The sequence below is a fragment of the Populus trichocarpa genome, chromosome 9 (assembly GCF_000002775.5).
Source record: "Populus trichocarpa isolate Nisqually-1 chromosome 9, P.trichocarpa_v4.1, whole genome shotgun sequence".
Taxonomy (NCBI): Eukaryota; Viridiplantae; Streptophyta; class Magnoliopsida; order Malpighiales; family Salicaceae; genus Populus; species Populus trichocarpa.
The window spans coordinates 1,113,329-1,140,182 of NC_037293.2; the positions used below are offsets into that span (position 1 = coordinate 1,113,329).

Consider the following 26,854-nt stretch of genomic DNA (forward strand, 5'->3'; position numbering starts at 1 on the left):
ATTTGAAGCTAGTTTGAAATAAAAACGACCCATCAAGGGTAGTGGAGGTGCTAAGAAGGGAAGATTCTTAGCGTAGGAAATTGATTTGGTCAATTGTGAGGGGCACGCGAGTGGTGAGACGCTCACCCTTGTGTGCTGCTTTCGTTTCAAGCTAGTTGATGGATTACAAAAGGTAAAGCATTTACATATATCCCTCTCATACTTTTCTACTAATTACACGTACCATGATATATATATATATATATATATATATATATATATATATATATATATATAATAAACTAAAACTGCTCAGTGTTTCACTATGCAAGTTCACAGTGAAAAGTTGAGCAGTCTTCTTTTTTTTTTTTTTCTGTTTTTTTTTCTGTTTTTATTTTTTTCCCTTTTTTTTCTGTTTTTTTTTTGTTTTCTATGCCTTTATGGGTTTTTTTTTTTCTTTTTCTTTTTTCTTTGTGTATTTTTCTTTTAATGAATTTTTTTTATTTAATTTAGTTTGTTAATGTTAATTTTTTTTAATTAGTTATCAGATTTTCATAACACGGATCCCGGGTTTGACGGGTTAACCTGGTTTGACGAGTTAACCCGAATGTTTTTTCTTTTCTTTTTAATTAATAACATATACTAAAATTGTTCAGTGTTTCACTGTGCAGTCTACAGTCTAAAGTTTGACGAGTTAACCTGGAATTTGTTTTTTGCTTTTTTTCTTTTTAATTAAATTTTTTTTCGTTTAGTTTAGTTTTTTAATGTTAAATTTCTTTCTATTTAATTATCAGAATTTCATGACACGAATCCCGAGCTTGACGGGTTAACCCGTCAATTTGTTTTTCTATTTAGTTATCAAACTTTCATGACGCGAATCTCACGTTTGATGGGTTAATCTGGTTTGAAGGGTTAACCCAGTTAATTCAGATTTTTTTTCTTTTTCTTCATTAGTTTTTTTTTTCCTGTTGATTTTTTTTCTTTGTTTTTTTTAATTAATCTATTTAATTATCATACTTTTATGACACGACCTTGCAGCCAGACGCACATTCAAGACTCTTGGGTCCGGTGTTGTAGCCAGACTCACTTAAACTTGAGTCATGTAAGTTTAATATTATTAATATTATAAATATTACTCTTGGGTCAAGCGTTGCAGTTAAACCAAAAGCTCTTGGGCATATCTTTACAGAAAAACCCAACACTCTTAAATCTTAGCCTTTTTTGATATTTTTTATGCAAGAAAAAAAATTTAACCCGTGGCGTGTGCCTTTGTTTTTTTTTTCTCTTTTCCTTTTTAAGTCTTTTACTGTGAATTGCACAATATAGTTTACAGTGAAAAAGCTGATACCTTTAGTTTTTTTTTGTCTTTTTTTTAATTATTTTTTTTAATTTAGTTTCTTAATATTAAATTTTTTTCTATTTAATTATCAGACTTTCATGACATGGATTCCAGGTTTGACGGGTTAACCCAGTTTATTCAGATTTTTTTCTTTTTCTTCATTAGTTTTTTTTCTTCCTGTAGGTTTTTTTTCTCTTTGCTTTTTTCTTTTTAATTAATTTTTTTTTAATTTATTTCATTAATAATAAATCATTTTTCTATTTAATTATCACACTTTCATTACACGAATTCCAGGTTTGACGGGTTAACCTGATTTGACGGGTTAACCAGATTGATTCAGATTTTTTTCTTTTTTCTCATTAGTTTTGTTCTTCCGATTTTATCTTTTAATATTATATGCAATCCACATTGAAAAGGCTAAAGCCTTTAGTTTTTTTTTTGTTGCTTTTTTTTATGCCTTTCACTGTGGACTGCACAGTGCAGTCCACGGTAAAAAGGCTGATGCCTTCTTTTTTTTTTATTTTTAATTAATTTTTTTATGTAGTTTGTTGATATTAATTTTTTTTCTATTTAGTTATTAGACTTTCATGACACGGATCTCAGGTTTGACGGGTTAACCCAGTTAATTTAGATTTTTTTCTTTTTCTACATTAGTTTTTTTCTTCTTATAAATTTTTTTCTTTTATTGTTTATTGTTTATTTAATATTTTTTATTTAATTTAGTTCATCAATATTAAATTGTTTTCTATTTAGTTATCGACTGATGCCTTTAGTTTTTCTTCTTTTTTTTTGCTGTTTTTATGCCTTTAACTATAGATTGCACACTGTAGTCCACAGTGAAAAGGCTGATGTCTTTTTTTTTTTGTTTTTTTCCTTTTTAATTAATTTCTTTCGTTTAATTTAGTTTGTTAATGTTCAATTTTTTTTCTATTTAGTTATCAAATTTTCATGACATGGATCCCAGGTTTGACAGGTTAGCCCAGTTAATTTTGTGTTAACCCGTCAATTTTTTTTTTCTATTTAGTTATCAAACTTTCACGACATGAATCCAAGGTTTGATGGGTTAACCTGGTTTGAAGGGTTAACCTACTTAATTTAGATTTTTTTTCTTTTTTTTCATTAATGTTTTTCTTCCTTTTGGTTTTTTTTTTAATTAATCTATTTAATTATCACACTTTTATGACATGACCTTGCAGCTAGACCCACATCCAAGACTATTGGGTCTGGTATTGTAGTCAAACCCACTTAAACTTGGATCATGTAAGTTTAATATTATTATTAATATTATAAATATTACTCTTGAGTCAGGCGTTGCAGCCACATCCAAGACTCTTGGGTATAGGTTTGTAAAAAAACCTAATATTTTTAGAACTCAACTTTTTTTGATATTTTTTTATACAAAAATTATTGACCCGCGGCATCGCACGAGTAATGTAACTAGTATATATATAAAGCCGCTCCTTTTGTTTTTCACATCTATTCTTCTTTGTTGGCGGTGAACTAGCATATGTGTGCTGCTATTCTCAATTTATTTTCCTGGTTGTCTTTCAAGGCAAAACTTGGATATCATCCAATTTGTTCATTTAGGACCCCAACTATGAAGTTTTGTTCACTGCTCACTACCAAAAACAACAAACCTCTGAGAACATTAATTTGTGGTAGAAATAAAGGGACGTATATACTTTTTAAAGAAAAGAAAAAAACCTACAACTTTTTTCTTGCCCTCTGTCTTCATGTATTAGAAGGGAAACAAACAATAATATTCTTTTGTTAACAAAAAAATGTAAAATAAAAACTAAAATCTTTTTCATATATTCAGATTATTTTTTTAAATAAAAAACTAAAAGCCAAAGTGAATTTACCATGCCCTAAGACACCGATCATTATTCACCGCAATAGTGTAATTATTATTATTTTTTTCAAGCAAAAAATATTGAATTAGCAAACAGGGATAATACGATCTTTTCATTATGACCCCAATAAATCATTATTAGAATGATCAGGGTTCAAATTAACTAGGGTGGATCAAATGTTTTTTCATATTAATATTAAATCAAAACATTATTCAATTCATGATTAAAATTAATATTTTTTAGAAGAGACATTACTAATGTCTAGACGTTTTCTTTCCCCTCAGAAAAGATTTTATTATAACCCGCGGAGTAAGTTGGAATGAGCTAGTTTTTTACTAAATGATGTGACATTTTGATTGGTGTTTTATTAATAAATTAATTTCATAATTATAATATTACATTAAATGTGAATAAATCTACATATCATGATTTAAAATACCTTCTTTATAATAAATACCACAATAGTTAGTAAGCAAGTTTTAGGGGGGGAAGAAAATTGAGTACTTTTTAGCGGTTGTCATAGCATATTTCTCCTATGCATTAATGTTTTTTTTCCTCTCTCTATGTTTAACAAAAAGAGACTATCCTTTCAGGAAACTTTTCTTAATTGAGACTAAATCTCTCTCGAAGACATTTTAAAGGTCAGTGTGTCAAATCTTCTTCACCACTCGGCCTAAGTCAATCCCAATTGGCTCTTTATCACTCCTTCCTTCCCCTCGCATCCGAAGTGGTTTCGATTTCATACCTCTTCGGAGGTTGTAACCAATGCACACAGAGGTGGCCATCCAACACCCCCACCTTTCAGTGTTGACAATGACGATTGAGATTTGATTCTAAAAAGCTAAAAAATATATGATATGAATGTGACACAATGAAAACCTTATTAGTTTAATATGCTTTGTAGTCAATCGGTTAGATACACGTGATATTATTATATTCATGTAAATACATATTTATTATTAATAAAGGCTTAATTTATCTTTAATAATCATATAATATTATATTAATGAATCTAGAGTAAAGATAAAGTTCATGGGATAAAAATGTTTTGCAAAGAAAACTATAAAGTTGTTATAATTATGAGATTCTTGTTGTATCAAAGCATTGTTCCTAATATTTGGGGGATCATAACACGTTGCTAGACAATACACCGAATCTTCAAATATAAATTAATCAATTGTTTAATTGATAATAAATTAAATTATTTAATTTTTTTAATTCTATTTAATTATAATTTATATTTGGGCTCACGTTTTAGGAACTTGATGGGTCACACACATTAAGAACCATTAGTAAGAAATTAAATTGAGATGATTTAATTAAGTATGACTTGATTAAAGTATATTTTAGATATTAATGACTATAATATAATTAATACAGAGATTATATTTTTTGACCTAGAAAAATCAAGGCAAACATTATTCCCAACTTTTTAGATTCTTGTGAATAAAAACACGCAAAAGTTGTGAGAAAGTTCTATTCATTACCTAAGTGTATTCATCTATTTGAGGATGACAAGTTATCGAAAATAAGAGTTTAGTTCCTAATTTCCCCCCACAAAGTGTTCCAAAAATAGCTAAGGAGCTTAACATCATGATTTCAAACTATACTCCTAGAAATGCCATGCTAATATTCAATCTCCATAAAGAACAAGTCTGTGATATGAGATGCATCAACAGTCTTATAACATGCAATGAAATGCGTCATCTTAGAAAACCTATCAACCACAACAAAAAGAAAGTCTTTACCATTCTTTGATTTAGGTAAACCTAAAACAAAGTCCATATAGATATCTACCTAAGGTCTAGTAGGTGCAGGTAATGGTGTATATAGTCTATGTAGTTGTACTCTACCTAAGGTCTAGTAGGTGCATGTAATGGTGTATATAGTCTATGTGGTTGTACTCTAGATTTTATCTTTCTATATGCAATGCATTGTTCACAAATTCGTTGCACATCTCTTTTCATCTTTGGACAATAGAAATGTTCATACAATACATTTAAAGTCCTTGCAACCCTAAAATGACCCATTAAACCACCTTTATGTGCTTCACGAACAAGAAATTCATGTAAAGAACTAGCAAGAACACCCAATTGATTCTCTTTGAATAAGAAATTATCCATCACATAAAACTTACCAAAAGTCAAATGTCCACATTCATTATATATTTTGGAAAAGTCAGAATCATTAGCATACAATGCCTTCATATATTCAAAGTCTATCAATTTAGTATTCATAGTGTTTAGAAGAACATACATGCGTGAAAGTGCATCAGCCATTATGTTCTCTTTACTTTGCTTATACTTGATTATGTAAAGAAAAGTCTCAATGAATTCAACCCTTTTTGCATGTCTCCTATCCAACTTATCTTGTCTTTTCATATGTTTCAATGACTCATGATGTGAATGGATTATGAACTCTTTTAGCCACAAGTAATGTTGTCATGTCTCAAGTATTTTTACCAAACGATATAGTTCTTTGTGATAAGTGGGATAGTTCAAAGTGGATCCTTTTAACTTTTCACTAAAATAAGTAATGGGTATTCGATCCTGGATTAACACAGCTTATATTTCTATTTCAGATGCATCATATTTAATTTCAAATATTTTGTAAAGTCAGGCAAAGCTAAAATAGGTGTAAATAATAATTTTTCTTTCAAAAAAGCAAGAGTCAATTCTTGTCTCTCCCCTCATTTAAACCCAACTGACTTTTTAACAACTTCATTTAAAGGTGCAACTAATGTACTGAAATCTTTCACAAAACACTTATAAAAACTAGCTAACCCATGAAAACTCCTTACCTCACTTGCCAATTTTGGTATAGGCCAATCTTGGATGGCCTTAACTTTCTCCTCATCTATCTTAATAACTTGTGCAATTACAACATAGCCAAGAAATACAATTCTCTCCATGCAAAAAGTACACTTTTTAAGATTAACATACAATTTCTCACTACGCAACATATTAAATATATAACTCAAATGATCAAGATGTTAATTTAAGTTCTTGTTATAGATCAAAATTTCATCACAATACATAATCATGAACTTACATATAAACGCACACAATACACGATTCATTAAACACATAAACATACTACGTGCATTTGTAAGTCCAAACAGCATGACTAACCATTCATACAAATCATACGTAGTCTTATATGCAGTCTTCCACTCATCACCTTTTTTTCATCCTAATCTGATGATACCCACTTTTCATATCAATTTTGGAGAAAATACATGATCCATGTAATTCATCTAGCATATCATCAAGCCTAGGAATATGATTTATATACTTTACCATTATATTATTGATGACTCGGCAATCAACACACATCCTCCATGATCCACCCTTCTTAGGTACACCTAACATTGGCACAACACACGAGCTCATACTCTCACGAATGTACCCTTTCTCTATTAGCTCATTAACTTGCCTTTAAAGCTCCTTTGTCTTCTCATGATTGCTTCTATAGACTAGTCGATTAGGAATCGCAACCCTAGATACAAGATCAATCTGATATTCTATTCCTTCCAAGGGTAGTAATCCGCTAGGGATATCTTTAGGAAACACATCTTCAAACTCCTACAACAAAAAAATAGCAATATTAGGCACAACATGATCAAGATCGTTAGTATTAAAGTAAGCCTCCTTATACACAAGTAAAATCATTGGCTTGTTAGTGAAAAATACAGACATGGCCTCACCCTCTCTAGTATAAAAAATGAATTGTTTCTTTAGTTTTTCCACATAATTCTCATCGTACTTGCTGACTTTCTTCACTCCTCTTGTTTTACCTCCACTCTCGGCCATATTTGGGTGTTTTTAGGTAGTGGTTGAATGGTCTGATTTGTTTGAAGTGTTGGCTGAATGTTTGTTTGTGTTTGGATAGGTGGTTGAATGGATTGTAGTAGTGTTTTAGGTTTTGGCTGACTTTGATGGTCTTCTCTCCCCTTGTTCCTCGCCTTGATTTTCTCTTCATATAGCCTCATGCTCACCTTTCAACTTTATTTGATCATTATACACTTGTTTGGGTGTAAGAGGTACAAGAGTAATGGTTTTAGCATGTTTTACAATAGTATACTTATTATTAACTCCATCATGAATTATTTTCCTATCATACTACCATGGTCTCCCCAATAATATACAACTCGCTTGTATTAGCACCACATCACACAGAACTTCATCAACATACTTCCCAATCAAAAATAAAACCACAACCTATTTAGTCACTTTCGCTTTACCATTATCATTCAGTTATTACAATTTATAAGGTTTAGTATGTTTAACAGTATACAAATTCAATTTACTAACAATGATAGTTCTAGCCATATTAGTATAACTTTCATTATCTATAATTAAAACTACACACCTTGTTTTGTATATAGCATCGCGTATGGAAGATGTTTTTCTTTTATTGATCATTATCTTCTTCCTTGACTTGAACATTAAGTGTGCGTCTTGTAACCAAGGACTAGATGTTTTTCTTTTATTGATCATTATCATCTTCCTTGACTTGAACATTAAGTGTGCGTCTTATAACCAAGGACTCCTCAACAGCTAATGTCAATTTATCTTTAGTACAATCCTCCAATGGTGGCATTTCTTCACAACTAATTTGTCACTCTCAAATTCCACATCACCATTGCCTCTTATCACCATTATCCTCTTGTTTAGACACTCTAAAGCGTAATGTCCAAACCTCTGACAACTAAAACATTTAACATCACGAGTACATTTAGGTTCAGTGTTAGATTTACCTTTGAAACTCATAGATGCTTCAACCTTAACTATAAGTGGTTCTATTTTGGTAGGGATAAAAGGTTTTGGTTGGGCAATCTCCTCTCTCCTTAAATCCAGCTTCCAAGATGATGAAGAACCCGAATTGAATGTTGGTCAATCATGTCTTTTCTTTTTAGTTGTCTCTTCATTTTCGTAGCCATATGAATCATGTTTTTTACCTCCACATAGTGTTGTAACTCAACAACATTAGTTATCTCTCTATTCAGCTCATTAAAAATCCTAGCCATTGTAGCTTCCCTATCTTCAACCATATTAGTCCTTATCATTGCAATATCCATCTCCTTGTGGTAATCTTCCATACTTTTCGAATCGTGATGCAAACTCTATAATTTCTAAAAGAGCTCTCTGTAATAAAAGTTAGAAACAATTTATTTTCTTATTATGGTATCCATGTCATCCAATGAATCAATAGACCTTTCACCATTCCTTCTCTTGCTCAAAACAAGTTGATCCCATCATATTAATGTATAATCTATAAATTTAATGACAACAAGTTTTACCTTTTTATGTTCTGTATAATGATGACAATCAAAGATCCAATCAACCTTCTTTTCCCACACTAGATATGCTTCTAGATCATTTTTTTTCCTTGGAAAGCATGTATTTTTCCTTGGGGAATGGTATAACTAATGTAGTGGTTGGTAGTGGTGAAGGCGTTGTCAGCGACTTCGATCCGAAGGCGTAACTCTTCCCCTCGAAACAAAATTTTTATTTAGATGTTGTCTCCCTCACTCTTCTCTTCCGCCTTCACTGAGACAAAAGAGTGAAGTTAAAGCTCCTTTCATAGACTAAATAATAGGTACTTACAAGAATGAGTAGTTGCGAGCTTTAATTCAAGCCGACTCTTGCCAATTACATATTTTTTTTTTACTAAGATCAGTTTTCAACCCTCTTTTCATCAACCGAGGTATCGAATTTTGCGTGGACTTCAGTATCAGTTGTTGTGGAAGCGATCCGCGCTAGCCTATTATGTTTTTCAGCAACAAGCTACGATCGACTCCTACTTACTTTAAGCTTTTCTCTCTTTCGACGATACCGTAAACAGGTATTTCCTTTGAAGGAGATGAAATGAATAGAATGCTTTTTACTAGATATGAAACAACTTTTAAGATTCTTAGAGATACATGAAAGTCATTTAGATCAGACCCGTGGCTTAATCATACATATTTTACTATCAAGTCGGCTCATTTATCTCTTGATGTTTATCGTTACAGGCCTCTTGTATCTTTTATTTACCTATTTTTTCATGGTATTTTTATTATATGGAATACAGCTTTACTGGTGTTTTCTTTATGATAGGAATTTTCTTGTTAAGATCCTATAAATTGATTGAAAACCTCATATTCATACTAGAATCATGATGATTCAATAAAACCTTCAAACTAACTAAGTACAAGGATTCCCTGAGTAAGAATTCTTGTATCATCACTTTAAATAAATATAATGACTAAAAATCCAAAGAAAGGTTTATCCTTTGATGAAAATAAACATAGACAAAGAGCAAGAAGAAAAATCTTTCCATTTAGAGTTTCTAACTCTTTGAAATTTTTTGGAGTCCGGTAAGCAAGCAAAATTTTAATATTAAGTTAAGTATGAATCATAGCTCTAATACTTCATAATCAATTTCATATATTTCGTGCTCCAGATACTAGAATAAATATCTAACGAAGTCAAAAACCATCTCATAAGATGACAGATCCATTTTCTATCAATAGGATCCATTATAACAAGTCGCACACTCATATTCTAGAAATACAGAAAGAAAGAAATTTCATGATCGAACTACAAAAATAGAAAATCATAAAATGGGCTAAGAAAACGAGACCAAAATGCTTCACTTTGTATTGAAAATCTAGAATTTAGTGATTCTTGTAAATCTAATTCATTAAAATTCCATCATTATAAATAAATAAATAATAGAAAGGAATACCGCAAATAGAGCCATTGCGACACCTATCAAAGGAGTATTTCCCCACCCCGGAGCTACTTTACCATATTTTGAATTCAATGGTTTTAATAAATCCCCTACAATAGTTCGTCATAGACCAGATCTAAAACTCCCCTCAACACTTTGTGTAGCCTTTTTTGTATTAACTAAGATCTGTTGACTTTGTATGCCATTCCGTTGTAAATAAATGATCTTATCATATATCCATTCTGGTCTGGAAATTCTGATTTTTTTTCTTATTATATAATAATGGAAACAGCAACCCTAGTCACCATCTTTATATTTGGTTTACTTGTAAGTTTTACTGGGTATGCCTTATATACTGCTTTTGGGCAACCCTCTCAACAACTAAGAGATCCATTCAAGGAACACAGGTGAATTAGGATAAGTAGCAAGGCCTGATGCCCGGAGGTGCTCTAGCTAATATAGACTACAAGGAAAGGAGAGAAGGAAGCAGAGTGGATTGGTGACCCAAGGCCAAATATATTTAGCATAACCCACAAAGGAAGCAAGCTAATTAAGAGTTCCCTGGCCCTAAAGCTATTGCCCTGATCCCTATCATGGCTACTAGGCCCTCTAAAATAAAAGTCCCCAGTTTCTTATATTTTGGATGAGTTGCATCCCTTCTTCCATGACCTAGGATGAATAACGTTATGCCCTTCTACCTAGTTTTCTTGTTTGCCCGTAGTGCATTGGTCGTAGTCTATGGTGTCCGTCAAGCATTATGGTGCCCATATAGGAGTTATGAGCTTCAATACTAGTATGAGTAGGGTGGCTGAGTCCTTGACCTAACTTAAACAAATGCAATACGGAGCACCTTCCCCATTCTCCTTCTCTTCTTCTCTTAGAACTCTGGCCTAGTCCACTCCCCCTTGTATCGGGCATGAAAAGCCACTTGAATCCCAGAAGTAGATCCTAAAAGCCATGACCTTTTAATTTAGTTTAGATGCAGCTCGAATGCCTTTACACTATAGGTTGTGTTAAGCATGCTTTTTTGATAAAAAAAGAAATAGGTCCAACCCCCGTATGCATTCCACTCAGGACTTCGCATCTCATATGCGTCGCCAGAACACCTAACCCTAATAGGTAGGTCTATTGGTTGGACCCCATGCTCTAGGCGGGTTTAGCCCGTTCCATCACCAACAAGGTTGTTAGTCAATGCTTTATTCATGACAAGTCTTTCGCTCTGTTCTCTTTGTTTTTGGGGTTATTAAGGCTTTAAAAATCATCAATTAGCAACCTTGGAGCAGAGGACCCATTCCCCAAGAGAGAGTTCCCCAAACTAGCACTATCAGACCTCATTCATGTTCCAGACCTCGTTCCTGTTCCAGACCTCTTAACCGAAAGGGTTGTTATTTAAAGAGAGATTTTTGCCTTGCTACTGAGAAGAGGCCTCTCTTCTACTTTTTCTCTAGGTGCTTTTCTGACTTTCGCATTTTAAAAACTTCAAAAAAGGGTTATTGAGGTAGCCTTCCTTACCCTCTGCTCATGTAAGAAGGTAGAACATCCCAGTTGAAATAGAAAGAAGAAAGCTCTGCAAATAACTAGTTATGGAAGCTGGAAGTACGAAAGACAGAGAAAGTTATGTCTAAGAAAAAAACCAAGTATCCCCGGGAACTGAGAAAGAGTACGAGCTTCTTTCACCCTCAACTCCAACTCAGGAAGCGGGAACTCAGATAACTAGAATTTCGGTAATAGCTACTTCTAGGGCAAACAGTGATCATTAATGAATGAAATGGAATGGGAAAGCCTGGCTTGACTAAAGCAAGGGTCCTCATCCAAGCTCCAAGACCAAAACAGTGGGAAATTCACCTGCCATCAAACCCTAGCCTACAGCTTCAGGATTGAAGAAGACAGAGGCTATCAAAAGAGAATCACTTCTTTTTTTCTTATTAAAAAGATCCAAGTTTCCCCCTTTCATCTGTTAAGAGAAGAATGTTCCTAGCCTCTATGTCTAGAGAAACCTCTCAATGATGATCAACCAGCGAGTTGTGAAGTCCCCACTCAATAGAACGTAGGATAACCAGTCCTATTTATAGAAATAACCTATGCCGGCATGCTTAGAGCTTTTTGAGATTAGGTTCGGGTCTTTTGGAAAATGATGGGATTCGAGCTCCATCCTGTGTAAGGTAGGGGTGTGCCTTTGACACGTACAAGTAAGAGTAGGAGTTCTTTTGATTAGCAAGTCAAAGAATGAGACCCTTTTATCCCCCGGAACACTACCCGTTACTTTCCTTCAAACCTAGAATAGAAGGGTCAGAGACCTACAAGGATCTCATGCAGAAAGTCGGAATTATAAGCTTCGGCAACAGGATCCAGACCAAGAAGGCACTAGTAGGTAGTGGTGAGGTAGCTCTTATTAGTTCGAGTCGGTGTCGGTAGTTATAAACTCTTCTTTCTCTATGGGAATCATAGCCCTATCGTAACCAAGACTTGCCTTTCTTGCTTGAAAACCTCCTAAACCTCTTCCTGCTCATACACTCTTGAAATAATTGTCAAATAGGACAGGTGATGAGGGAAGACCTTCTATCTTAAACAAAAAAATGTACCGAATACAGATAAGGAAAGCAGTCTACTCATGCCCAGGCACAGCAGAATAAAAGGAATAAAGTTATAAAGGACCCGAAATACCTTGATTACATATCATTGGAAAATGCATTAACATAAATACGGCAGTAAAAAGAGGTAATACAAAAGTGTGTAAACTATAAAAACGAGTCAAAGTGGATTGTCCTACACTAGCACTTCCACATAATAACTCTACCAAAGGAGATCCTATTACCGGAATAGCTTTCGGCATGCCTGTTACACTTGAATCGTCATGATGCCTAAAATCTCAGGAATTCTCTCTCATATCAAAAACTCCACCATGTTCAAAGCTTACATTCCTTCTTACTCTATTCATCCTAAATCTATTTCCTTGGCCCACAGATGCAAACTTATAGTCATCATCACCCTCATCTGCGCGCATCAACAAACTCATCAAAATCAGTTCTATCACTCCGTACAGCCTTTCGGACATTACTAATATGTTGCTTCATTGATTCCATTTCAACCTTCAGCTCTTTGGTCACCGTAGTCAAGAGTTCAATTTGTTAGCCCATAGCTCGCATTTGGAAAGATAATTTGGTTTTTGGTGTCGTTGATTTGTTGTTTTCAAACACCCTTTGAAATTTGCAAAAATTTGGTAAGTAGCACAAAATATATCCTTACACCTCTCATGTTTCAGACAAAATCAAGGTTTTTCACTATAATAAACTCACTACGCCTTTTACCTCACAACTTGCTTTTTTTCGGTTATTTCAAAACTGAAAATCCAGCCAATCAACGTTAGAGGCTTTCACAACGTACTCAAATTATGAATATAGACTCAATAATCAATAAATATACTAAAAACAAGCAAAACAAAACTACGATTATGATTTCACGAGTAGCAATACAAATTCGTACAAATTGTGGGCGAAATGAAGACTCAAAATAAAACAAATTTGAAAATTAATGAAGACACTTATTTGACTCCTAAATAACCCAAATATAATAAAAACAAACTGATTTGGTTGAAACAAATAATAGACAAACACATTTTGAAACTTGACGTAAATTTGGATTGTTACACAATTTTATAGCAGTAGAATTGAAACACATACCTAACGATTTTGGAATGACCTGAAATTCAATATGTATTATCCTAATACCCAAAAATATACAGATCTCAATTTATAAATTGTTCTCTTATACCTAGGTATTGAAACCCATGCATACTAATATGTTTAGAGACAGTAAAAAAACAAAATATTAATTTTTTTTACTAGTATACCGCATAAACAAAGAAGAAGAAGAAAATTGATGTAAACACTGAAAAAACTTAACGAACACTAGGAAAATAAAAATCTCAGAAGGATATAACCTGTTCTTGGAGCCTTGTTATGATACAACCTAATACGAATCTCGTAATCACGTGGTCATACAACCCACAATCTTGATTGAGATATGATCCTGTAAAGCCAAAAGAGATCTTATAAGAGTGTGACAAAATAGAAACCTGCACCAAGGCACCAGTGATTAGTACTTAAAAGTGCATTTTCATTAAGGTTTTATATCATCATTGTCATAACCCAATTCTGGGTTATTCCCCAAAATTCACTTTTTTTAAAATAAAAACAAAAAAAATAAAATAAAATAAAAGCTGGCAATGTGGAGAAAGCTGATCAAGAAAAATAGGCAAAATAGGCAAAAATCAATCTGCAATTTTCGGAGGAAATTCAAGGCCTTTCGGCGCCCCATTGTGCCCAAAATCGGAGAAAAAATGCAAATTCAAGGTCAAATTAAATGATTATTGGACAAATTTGCATAAAAATTAAGTCCAATAACATAATTAAATTTTTAATAGGCCAATTTGATTTAATCATGGGTCAAATTAAATTTTAGTTATGTTTAAGAATTAATTTAGGTCCAAATGAAGGATTTAATTAAGTGCAAGTACTTAATTATACTTTAAATGGGTCAAATTAATTTTATTTGGGGCTTAATTGGTGAAAAATTAAGTTTGGGAGCCTAATTTGGGCTTAATGGAGAAGATTGGAATTTTAAGAGACCAAATTTAATTTTTACCAAGTTAATTGATTGAAATCAGGGGTCAAATTGCAAGAAAATTGAAGTTTTGGGGCCAATTAGGGGTTAAATTGACAAAATCCAAAGCCAAGGGCCAATCTGCAAAAGGCGCCAAACTATAGGGGTCTAATTGACAAAAGCCGGGGGTCAAATTGAAGAAATTGAAAGCTGGAGGACTCAATTGAAAATCGGCAAAAATCCCTAATTTTTTATCCAAAACGGCGCCGTTTTTGGTGTTTAAGAAAAAACAAAGAGGGGGAAGGGACCAGGCGACGCGTCGCCTGGTCACTGTTCATCTTCTTCCCCACAAGGCTGCCCGAGTAGCAGCTTTCCAGGCGCGTTTTCTACCTCGTGTGGCCTCCAAATCCGACAACGCATGCACCAAAATGTCCACCTGAAACCTCTTTATCCTCGAGAATGGTCCGGTCGGGTAGAAAAACTTTGAAACGGCTTCGTTTATTGGCCCAAAGTGGCCACCTCGTTCAGTCTGTAGCCTTGGATTGCCAAATTTGGCAATTCGAGGTGCACACTTTGAACCAACAGATTGGATTCCTCGAGTCGAATCAAGGGCTGAGACTTTTTCCCGTTGAAGACAAGATTACCCTCTTTCCAGCCCTATAAATAGGAGCCAATTTCATGCTCAGAAAAAAAAAAACCGAGCTCAAAGTTGGCCGAAAACCAGCCTTCTGTATCCATTTTTCTGCAAACAATCATTTTTTCTGCTTTCTCTCTTCACCGTGGCCTTCAGCCACCATCACCTTCATCACCTGACTTCTCACCATCATCCCCACCTCCAGTAGCCATAAAACGATCTCAAGTGACAGTTGCACCATTTCTCTCCCTCTCTTCTCTGTAAAAATCTTCTCCTCTGCCACCGTGACTCCAGCAGCGGCGGCGACAGCAGAGCCAGCAGCCACCACCTTGCCCAGAAGCTCTCTTCCTTCCCAAAGGCAGCCGGGGTAGCAGCTCTTTCCTCAGTCACACCAACAGCTCCAGCCGTGAGCTTTCCTTCTCCTCTGCAGGAATCTGCTCCTTCTTCTTCCAGCCGTGAACAGTGCAAGCCGCCGGCCTCACCACCTTCAGTTACACCGTGCACCACCAGCTAGGCCGCCGACTCTCTCCACGCCAGGTAACTCGCCCCTCCCCTGTTACGCCTTCCTTTTCTGTTCACCGTGGCTGCATGCAGAATTCGTTTCTGCATGCAGCGGCTAATTAATTAGCCATTTGCTTGGGCCGGGCCGGTTCTGGCCCGGCCCGAAAAAAAAAGAGAAGGATCTGTTGAGCCGAGACCGGCCCAACCCAAAGGTCCTGGACCGGACCAACTATTTGGGCCGGACCGGCCCACAGATTTAATAAATTTAATTAATTATTATGTATTAAAAAAATCAAAAAAAATTAAAAAAAATTCAAAAAAAATTTCAGAAAATCATTTCAAAAAAATTTGTGATTTTCTTAAATATTTTCCTACCAAGTTTGCTTAATATTGGGTTGTATACTTACATGATAAGATACAAGTCCGGTATTAAAATGCCCGGTTTTCTCTGAAATATTCAAAAAAAAATTATTGCATACGGCCAAGTCCTAAAGAATTTTCCAAGCATGTTTTCTTTTCAAAATAAAAAAATTGCATCTTTCTCACGTTTTAAAAATCCAAAAAAATGGATATCATAACTAGTTTATGATCATCTGTTAGGGTTTGGCCAAAATGTCAAAAACTTTTATTTCAACTTTTTTTATAGGATTCAGATGTAGACTTTAATATTTGTGGGGTGTAAAATTACACGATAAAGTACACTCTCGGGTATTAAAGATACAAGGTGTAAATAAAAGCAATTTTAAAATTCAGACTTTAGAATGGTTAGGATTTAACCCAATAAGGTAGAGACTCCCTCATGAAGAGAGATCTGCCTTGAACCTTAGAAAAGACCAACGAATAGAACCTTGACCTAGAAAGAATAATCAAACAACAATGCAGCTTACCTTAGGTAGGGTGCACTGGGGGTGATGCGTATTCCCCTTGCACAACCAGTCCCTTACTCAGACTCTCGTAGACCATAGGTTCCTAGTGATCATAATACTAGGTGGCGACTCCAACGAACCAAGCAAAACACAAATAAAAAAAATCGCCAGCGGACGCCGCGCGGATTTTGACGTGCGACAGAATGGCGACTCCACTGGGGACGCCTTGTTTGGTCGGACTAAGCTTTGTTTGTTTGTTTGTTTAATTATCTATTTTGGTCTGTTTAAATGTATTGTTTCAGCACTTTTATTTCTTGCTCATACATAAATAATGTGTTCATGCATTTTTAAATTCTTGCAAGATAACCCAACACTAGGATAGGAGGGGAGTAGCGGTCTGCCCCATGACTTTCAGTCGGGGTTCAGATTCGTGAAACATCCAACTATGAGCTGAGTGTTTACTTGGTGATAGTGGACACATAGTGCCCGAACCTTCCCTTGTAAACCCCTATACTGCCTTCACGTGAGGTGGTCACTGGGCAGTTCATAGACCTTTTTGAGACCAGCTAGAAAACATATCCCTCATATAATAACCTAGATTTTTTTCTAAACTTTACAGGATTTTTTTTGCTAAGACCATGACTTCCCTTACCTTTTCGGAATATGGGGAAAGATCTGAGATGATATAACTAATTGAAGGGGATTGCCCAAGAACCAAGGTTGAGAAATTACCACACATAACCAAAGTGCATTATTCCGTAGACACCATAAAGAAGTTGGCCTCTCTTCTGGGATATATTGATGAGAATCTGTTTGAGAAGAAGTATGGAAGAATTGCTCATCTAATAAGAATGCCTGTTCAGATTTCAGCGGTCAAAGCCTTGATGCATTTCTGGGATCCAAGCTACAGATGTTTCACCTTCAGGGATATTGATATGACTCCTACTCTTGAGGAGTATGCTCAGATCTTAAGTTTTCCTAATAGCCCCTACAAAGTATACTTCAGACAAAGAATTGAGAATACAGTTACAGCGGTTGCCAAACTTCTACATTTGGATCAAGTTGATCGGTACAGGATACCCAATGGAGGTTTCAAGTGGAAGATGATCGAGAATAAATTGAAGACAGATAAGGAAGAAGGGAAGTTAGGAGAAGAAAGATATCAGATAATTGCTTTTGCCATCTTTGGGTTGGTTCTGCTTCCTTCAGAAGCCGCCGGAATTATTAGCATTGAAGCTGCTAAATGCCTTCCTCGAATTTGAAGAGGTAAAGAATAACCCTACTTCAGCTATCTTAGCTGAAACCTTCCTATCTCTAAACCATTGCAGATTGCATGGGAAAGGGGCGATGCGATGCTGTATCCCTCTCTTATTCATGTGGATAATAAGCCATTTGGAAGCATCAAAAGAAGTCTTCAATAATTTCTGGTGGTTTAACATGAGGCCTCTTGAGTTGGTGCTAGCTGAAGAATGGAATGATTTGGATGAAAAGGCATGGGTAGAAAAATACCGAGAACTTCCCCAAACTAATTTCAGATGGAAAGCTCCTTGGGTAAGTGGTTCATCTTACCTCATGAGTTGTGGCGACAAGGCATGGGTTCCTTTGATTGGCTTAACTGGATATATCAGCTACTCACCCTCATTAGTAGCTAGACAGTTTGGAGGAGTACAACACGTGCCAAGAACTTGGGCGGTGGCCGAATATACCGGTCTGTTTAAAGAAGCTAGCTCTTTGGATATGTTAGACGCCATCAGAAATGACTGGAAGCAGCCTGTTTTGGTCTCTAAGGAAGAGCATAAAAAAGAGTTCTCTGTTAGCCCTGCATATTCAATATGGAGGAGTGGCAGTTCATCTAAGATACTTCAAAAAGCAAAAAAGCAAAGAAAAGCCCAAGATAAGTCATCTGTGACGTTGGAGCTGAAAAGAAAAAGGGTCAACAATGAGGAAGACCTCTGAGAAGAGTTGGATAAGCTGAGGATTGAGCTCGGTAATAGTAAAAATCATCAAAGATTCCTGGAAGACCAACTTTTGAAAGAAGAAGAGATGAAGGCCTCTCTGGATCAGCAGTTGAAGGAAAGAGATGAGCAGATTGTTAAGCTAAAGAAGAGCCAGCATGAAGCAAATCAGCAACTGAATGAGGGGAAGGCCAAGAATGACGAGTTGGTAAAAAAAGGATGACGAGTTGGTAAAAAAAGGATGACGAGTTGGTAAAAAAGCATGTAATGGTGGAGCATGAATTGGCGAGTCTAAAAAAGGCCTCGGAAAGTAGAAAGTCTGCCGACAAAGAAACAATAGCTTTTCTGAAGAAAGAAAGGGACCAGTATAAATTAAAATGGGAGGCTGAAAAAGAGAAGAACAGATTGGCTGATCTCACCATTGAAGAAGAAAAAAGGGTAAGGACTCGATATCAGATGCAGGCTGAAGATGAGAGAGAAGCAAGAAAGGTAGCTGAGATAGAGATGAAGGGATACCTGGATAAGATAAATGGTATGAGAAGCCGAGTGTCTGTGATACAAGCCGAGCTTGAGTCCCGAGAGGAAGAAGCAAAGGAAATGCAAGAGCAGTTTGAGGAGTGGCAAGACTATATCATCAGTTTTGATGCACAACTAAACACTAAGGTAGCCGAGCTTGATATAGAGAAGGAAGAATTGCAAAGGGCCAGAAATCAGATTCAACAGTTGGAAAAGATGGTTCGAATTTTGGAGACAAACAATGAAACATTAGCCGCCAGCAATGGAACATTGCTTCAAGATAACACCGTGTTCCATTACAAGATTGAACAAACTGACAGGTTAATCGACATGGTGGCTAGAAAGGCAAATGAGCTACGAGCAAAGGCTACCAGGATTGCCAACAACCGCCATAGATACGAGGAATATTTGAATGAAGTTTCCTCTTTCATCAGGATTGTGGCCAATAGAGGGATATCATTTGAATAAAGACACTTTGTATGAACCACTTTGTGCTATGTCTACTTTTGGAACTTTCATAATGTGTACGAAATTCAATCAATCAATGGAATTGGGTAAAACCTCTTTGTGAGTATCAGATTTCGGATGTTACCTGTATTTGGCAAAGGAAGTCATGGATTAGCTCTTTAAATCCATATACATGCATTTGCATTCATGTTTATACATTCATTCATTATAACACACATGCATACGCCAGGTCAAAATATAGGTCCCCAAAGAACTTACCACACCCGACTTCGAGCAAGGAACATGGAAGATGAAGCACGTGCTTACCGTGAGGCTCATTTCCAAGAAGAGTTGGACTCTTTAAAGGACAGTGTGGCTCGCCTCACCGGCTTACTCGAGCAAGTACTAAGGAATACCTCGGGTGAAGGTCCTTCAACTAGGCCTGCTCCTCTCCCAACAAACCAACCTGAAGAGGTAATGGGAGAACATGCGCAGGAACCCCAACACAATCCAGTTTTCATGCAGTCACCAACACCCGTACCACCCGTACCACCTGTACCAACACCAGTACCAATTGTCATGGATGTATTCGTTAATGAGTCCCACAAAACTAAGCCATCTGAGGATGTTGATCAAGACAAGATGGCAGCACTAGAGGCCAGGATTAGGGCCATTGAGGGAATAGACTTATATAACCCTGTGCGAGCTGTAGAAATGTGTCTAGTCCCTAATGTGGTGGTACCAAAGAAATTTCGAGTTCCGGAATTTATCAAATACACCGGCACTCAATGCCCTGTTACCCATCTCAAATCTTATTGCAACAAAATGGCAGAAGTAGTTCACGATGAAAAACTACTAATGCATTTCTTCCAAGACAGCTTGAGTGGAGCGGCATTGAGTTGGTATATGAGGTTAGATAATACCAGGATCCATACATGGAAGGACCTCGTGGATGCTTTCATCAAGCAATATAAATACAACATGGATATTGCTCCTGACAGAACCAGTTTGTCTAACTTGGAGAAAGGAGATAAAGAAAGCATAAGAGAGTATGCTCAAAGATGGAGAGATTTGGCAGCACAAGTCCACCCCCCTCTCTTGGAAAAGGAAATGGTTGCTCTGTTTGCTAACACACTAAAAGCGTCATACTATGAACACGTGATAGGTAGTTCGGCCCAACAATTCATGGATTCTGTGGCCGTGGCTGAACGAATAGAACAAGGAGTAAAGAGTGGAATAATCTCTGCACCTGTGGAGAAAAGAGGTTTCGGAGTGAAGAAGAGAGAGATCGACCATGTCGAAAGTAGTTACAGAAGCAAGAAAGGCCCTTTCCAAACATATAACCCTCAATCCTCTTCACCCCAAGTTGCCAACACCAACTTCAACTTTCCAAGTCCAGCTAGAAAACTTGAACCCCAAAGCCACCAAGTAAAAAACCAAGCTGAAAGTTTCCCCAAAAGAAACTACCAAAGAACCTCAGAACAATTGCCTCCATTACTGTTACCCCTAAATGAGATGTACCAAAAGCTGCTAAGTATTGGGCAGGTAGTCCCTGTGCCTTTGATACCCCTCCAACAACCTTACCCCAGCTGGTATAAGCCGGATCTCACTTGCGAATACCATGCCGGTATAGATGGACACAACATCCATACTTGCAATGCCTTCAGGAGAAAACTTCTGCAACTGATCAAAGCAGGATGGATAGTATTTGAAGATGCCCCTAATGTCAATGCAAACCCTCTACCCAATCATGCTTCGGGTAGTGGGTCTGTAAACATGTTAGAAGAGGGACACTCAAAAATCTTAAAGGTGTCAATGGATAGGATCTACCAAATGATGGTAGATGCAAGGTATGAAGAGGGTAGCGAGAAATGTTGTGAACTTCATAATGAAAAAGGCCACGTGATCAGCCATTGCGAGGGCTTTCATAAAAAAGTGATGCAAATGATGAGTCGAGGGATGCTGCGAATTGAGAAAGCAACAAATGAAGAGGTGTTCATGATGGAGGCACCAAAGAAAGAGGTGTGTCGAGTGCAATTCACTACCGGAAAGCCACCCAGATTGGTCTTGTCCAAACCAGTAGTGGAACATAAAGGGAACTATAGTGCTTTACCTCACGACTATGGGTACTCTTTTAAAAGCACTCCACAACCACCTATCTTTCAAGCAGAAATTGGGGGTTTGACCCGTAGTGGCAGATGTTTCACCCCAGAAGAGTTGGAAAAACAAAGAAAAGCTAAGGGAAAAGAAGGGGCTGATGTAACTGAAGAAATAAACAAACCTGTCACGGAAGAGGAAACCAACGAATTCCTAAAGCTGATGAAACACAGTGAATATAGTGTTGTTGAACAGCTCAAGAAAACACCAGCCAGAATATCGTTATTTTCTCTGATTCTAAGCTCTGAGCCACATAGAAAGGCTTTACAAAAAGTACTGAATGAAGCATATGTTCCTCAAGACATCAATCAAGAAACCATGGAACATTTAGTGGGAAGAATCCAGGCCTCAAATTATATATACTTCACTGAAGATGAATTGAGTCCTGATGGTACTGGGCACAACAAGCCGTTATACATTACGGTGCGTTGCAAGGATATTCTGATCGGAAAGGTGCTCATTGACAATGGTTCTGCATTGAACGTCCTACCAATGCATATGTTGAAAGAAATGCATGTCGATGAGTCACACATGAAGCCTAGCACCTTGATGGCGAGAGCATATGATGGTTCGCCAAGGCCGATAATTGGGACCCTAGAAATAGAGCTATATATGGGGCCACAAATGTTCTTGATAACATTACAAGTAATGGACATTCATCCATCTTACAGCATACTATTAGGAAGGCCATGGATTCATGCAGCTGGAGCAGTGGCTTCTTCATTGCACCAATGCTTGAAGTATATCATGAACGGAATGCTTATAACTGTCAAATCCGAAGAGACAGTTTCCATGATAAGAAATGTGACCATACCTTTTATTGAAGCAGAAGATTGTAGAGATGGGAATATTCATGCTTTTGAAATTGTGAATGCAGAATGGGTTCCTGAAGGCACAGTGCTGAGAAAGCCTAAAATCCCAGAAACGACGAAGATGGCTGCCAAATGCTTTTTAAAGCATGAGGCTCCTTTTCAATGTAATCCTGAGACCAGAATGCCTAGCCTGATCAAGCCAAACTGTGCAAATCAAAGATTTGGGCTTGGATATAAGCCCAAGAAAGACGATTACAAGCGGGTCACTCAGGTTAAAAGAGAAGCAAGAATGGCGAGGATTGAAGGAAGAGAGCCAGAAGAAGAGGGACTTGTCATCCCACCACTCCAAGTGTCTTTCCCAAAGGCTGCAGAAGTGATTAGATCTGGCATAGTGGATCTTCACATCAATACCTTGGAGAGCCAAGAAGAAAAACGAATAGAGGAAGCGGATCTGGAGATAAAGGATGAGGTTTTGCCACAACTCTCCATTCACACCATTGATCAACCTCCTGCCAGATTTTTCGTGCGAAGATTGGCTGAAGAAGAGGTGTACCAGAACTGGAAGATGGAGCCTGCTCCTATTGTGTTTAAAAAGTAATTGTTCTTGTTTGATAATGCTCGGACTTGTTTGCCTTGTTTTGACTTGTGCTGATCTTGCTGGTATTTTTAGCTCATGATACCACAAGAATTTTCTATGTTAACCAAGCACTTTTGTTTTAATGAGATCATGCATTTTCTTGTGTCCAATCGCGTGCTTGCATTTTTTTTATCTTTTCACAAATCACTCTTACACGAGCACGCCTTACACTTTCAGGAATTCTGAAAGTTCCATCGATCCACAAAATCATTGCACTAAGAATGCAATGGATGATGAAGAATGGGAAGAGGAAGATCTAAAAGAGTTTACTAGGCTGGTAGAAAATTCAGAAAAAGCCTGGGAACCGGCCAGTGAGAAACTAGAAGTCATTAACGTCGGAGATGAACAAGATAATAAGGAATTAAAGATTGGCACTCTTGTCACAACTGAAGAAAGAAATACACTAGTCTCTCTATTACACAAGTATGTAGATGTTTTTGCCTGGACTTATGCCGACATGCCTGGTCTAGATACTGACATAGTTGTACATAAGATTCCTTTAATCGAAAGGAGCAAGCCAATTAAGCAGAAAACCAGACGAATGCGCCCGGACATGTTACTCAAGGTAAAGTCCGAGATACGAAAACAATGGGATGCAGGGTTTCTAGATGTAGTCCAATATCCACAATGGGTAGCTAATGTGGTCGTAGTCCCAAAAAAGGATGGGAAGATTCGGGTGTGTGTGGACTATAGAGATTTGAACAAGGCGAGCCCAAAAGATGATTTTCCTTTGCCCCATATAGACATTCTCGTTGATAATGCTGCAAGAAATGCTACATATTCTTTTATGGATGGATTCTCCGGTTATAATCAAATTAGAATGGCTGAAGAAGATAAAGAGAAGACCACTTTTGTCACACCATGGGGAACGTTTTGCTATAAAGTAATGCCATTCGGATTGAAGAATGCTGGAGCCACATATCAAAGAGCAATGGTTACCCTATTCCACGATTTGATGCACCAAGAAGTGGAAGTTTATGTGGATGACATACTTGCAAAATCAAAGAAAGAGGAAGATCATGTGCAAGTGTTAAGAAGACTATTTGAAAGGCTTCGAAAATTCCAGCTAAAGTTGAACCCTGCAAAATGCTCATTCGGGGTGAAGACAGGAAAATTATTGGGCTTCATTGTGAGTGGTCGAGGAATAGAAGTTGATCCTGATAAAGCTAAAGCTATCCAGGAGATGCCTGCTCCTAGAACAGAAAAGGAAGTACGAAGTTTTCTCGGGCGCCTGAATTACATAGCTCGATTTATATCCCAGTTGACGGTGACTTGTGAACCAATCTTTCGTTTGCTCAGAAAGAAAAATCCTGGAGTATGGGATGACGATTGTCAAGAAGCCTTCGATAAAATAAAGAGGTACTTGCAAAACCCACCATTACTAGTACCGCCAACACCAGGGAGGCCTTTGATCCTGTACTTGACAGTAACAGAAACAGCTATGGGCTGCGTGTTGGGACAACATGATGAGTCAGGAAGGAAAGAGCAAGCTATCTACTACTTGAGTAAAAAATTCAATGACTGTGAGTCGAGATATACAACAATTGAGAGGTTGTGTTGTGCCTTGGTTTGGAGTGCAAAAAGACTCCGGCAGTATATGCTATACTACACAACCTAGTTGATTTCAAAATTAGATCCGCTCAAGTATATTTGTGAAAAGCCTTACCTGTCAAGTAAAATAGCAAGGTGGCAAGTGTTGTTGGCAGAATATGATATTGTCTTTATGACAAGAAAAGCTGTAAAAGGAAGCATAATTGCCGATCATCTTGCAGATCATGCCATGGAGAACTACGAGCCGCTAAACTTTGACCTCCCAGATGAAGATGTGATAGTAGTAGAGAGTGAAAGTGGGGAAAGCGATCAGTGGACCCTCTACTTTGATGGGGCAGTAAATGTATCGGGGAATGGAGCCGGAGCTGTGGTGATTTCCCCAGAAAATAAGCAGTATCCCGTTTCAACAAGGTTACTGTTTGAATGTACCAATAATACTGCCGAGTATGAAGCCTGCATCACTGGCTTGGAGGCTGCTCTAGAACTTGAAGCCAAGAAGCTTGAGGTCTTTGGAGATTCCTTACTAATCATCTGCCAAGTCAAAGGTGAGTGGCAAACCAAGGATGAGAAGTTGAAGTTGTATCAAAGTTATCTCTTGAAGTTAGCCGATGAATTTGAAGAAATCAAATTCACCCATGTAAGCAGAGATAAGAATCAGTTTGCTGATGCCTTAGCAACCTTAGCTTCGATGACACAAGTTAATGCTAAAAGCAGGATACAACCAATAAATATCGAGGCCAGAAGCTTTCAAGCCCATTGTTACTTCATTGAAGAATCTCCAGATGGGAAACCATGGTACAATGATATCAAAGAGTTTCTCCAGCATCGAGAATATCCTGAAGGGATTTCCAAAACAGATGAAAAGACTTTGAGAAGAATGACTGTGGGTTTTTACTTGGATGGGGAAATCTTATATAAAAGGTCATTTGATGGGACTCTGCTCAGATGTTTGAATGAAAATGAGATTGAACAAGCATTAAAAGAAGTCCATGAGGGGATCTGTGCTACACATGCTAATGGGCATACAATGGCGAAACAAATTCAAAAGGCTGGATACTTCTGGTTGACCATGGAGAGAGATTGTGTAGACTATGTGAGAAAATGCCATAAGTGTCAAATATATGGCGACAAGATAAATGCGCCTCCGGCACCTCTGTTCAATATGATCTCGCCTTGGCCTTTTGATATGTGGGGTTTGGATGTTATAGGGCCAATCAACCCCAAAGCGAGCAATGGGCATAGATTCATTTTGGTGGCCATCGACTACTTCACCAAATGGGTAGAAGCCAGCTCTTATGCCCATGTAACACAGAAAGTAGTCAAGAGATTTATTGAAAAGGATTTGGTCTGTCGTTATGGTCTGCCGGCAAGATTGGTAACCGACAACGCCCAGAACTTTAATGGGAAGCTGATTGACGAATTGTGCACCAAATGGAAGATTAAGCACCTCAACTCTTCCCCTTATAGACCAAAGATGAATGGGGCAGTCGAAGCAGCTAACAAGAATCTCAAGAAGATTATCCAGAAAATGGTGATCACCTACAAAGATTGGCATGAGATGCTCCCATATGCACTTCATGCGTACCGTACCACTGTTAGAACTTCGACAAATGCCACCCCATACTCTTTAGTATATGGAATGGAGGCGGTTGTGCCCTTGGAAATAGAAATCCCATCACTGCGGATCCTGAAGGATGCAGGACTGGACGAATCAGAATGGGCAAGGTCAAGATTTGAGCAGCTAAACTTGATCGATGAGAGAAGACTAGCAGCTATTTGCCATCACCAGTTATACCAAAGCAGGATAGCCAAAGCTTACAACAAGAAGGTCAAACCGAGGGTGTTCGAGGAAGGAGATCTGGTGTTAAGGAAGATCTCACTAACGTCAGGAGAAGATCAAAGTAAGTGGGCACCAAACTACGAAGGGCCATATGTGGTGAAAAAGGACTTTTCTGGAGGGGCTTTAATTCTGACCAATATGGATGGAAGGGATCTACCAAGGCCCGTAAACTCAGATGTTGTAAAGAAGTACTATGCCTGATGTACTTACCTATATCAATCAATAAAATTGAAGTTTGGCCAAGATTTCTTTAGTGTGTTCCCCCTAAAAAATTTATGCATGATCTCATGTTTCAATAAAGATTTTTGGGAATTCAAAGTGTTAGTACAAAACTAGAGTCAAATTGATGTTTGTTCAAACAAATAAGTTCTGAGAATTCAAATGACATCCTGACACTCGAAAAAACCTGAAAGACAACCCAAGCACCATGAAGTGACTCTAAAGCTGA

General features: G+C 37.1%; 2 protein-coding genes across 2 annotated transcripts; both read left to right on the forward strand.

Annotated features, from left to right (window-relative positions):
• Nucleotides 1-18,534: 18,534 nt before the first annotated feature.
• LOC127905764 (uncharacterized) lies at nt 18,535-19,430 on the forward strand. The gene is made up of 2 exons (XM_052455787.1): nt 18,535-18,654; nt 18,909-19,430. Exons 1-2 carry the CDS (start codon nt 18,535-18,537, stop codon nt 19,428-19,430), a joined length of 642 nt encoding a protein of 213 aa, XP_052311747.1.
• Nucleotides 19,431-19,712: 282 nt separating this feature from the next.
• Nucleotides 19,713-26,607, forward strand: LOC127905765 (uncharacterized). The gene is given in 2 exon segments (XM_052455788.1): nt 19,713-22,972; nt 23,193-26,607. Coding segments are annotated over 2 exon segments (6,675 nt in total).
• Nucleotides 26,608-26,854: the final 247 nt, after the last annotated feature.

Bases quoted from the DNA above. Each gene is read 5' to 3' on its own strand.
- LOC127905764 (XM_052455787.1), top strand. From the start codon at position 18,535: ATGAAGGCCTCTCTGGATCAGCAGTTGAAGGAAAGAGATGAGCAGATT. The intron at 18,655-18,908 runs GTAAAAAAAGGA...TATCAGATGCAG, and splicing joins AGGCCAAGAATGACGAGTTG to GCTGAAGATGAGAGAGAAGC.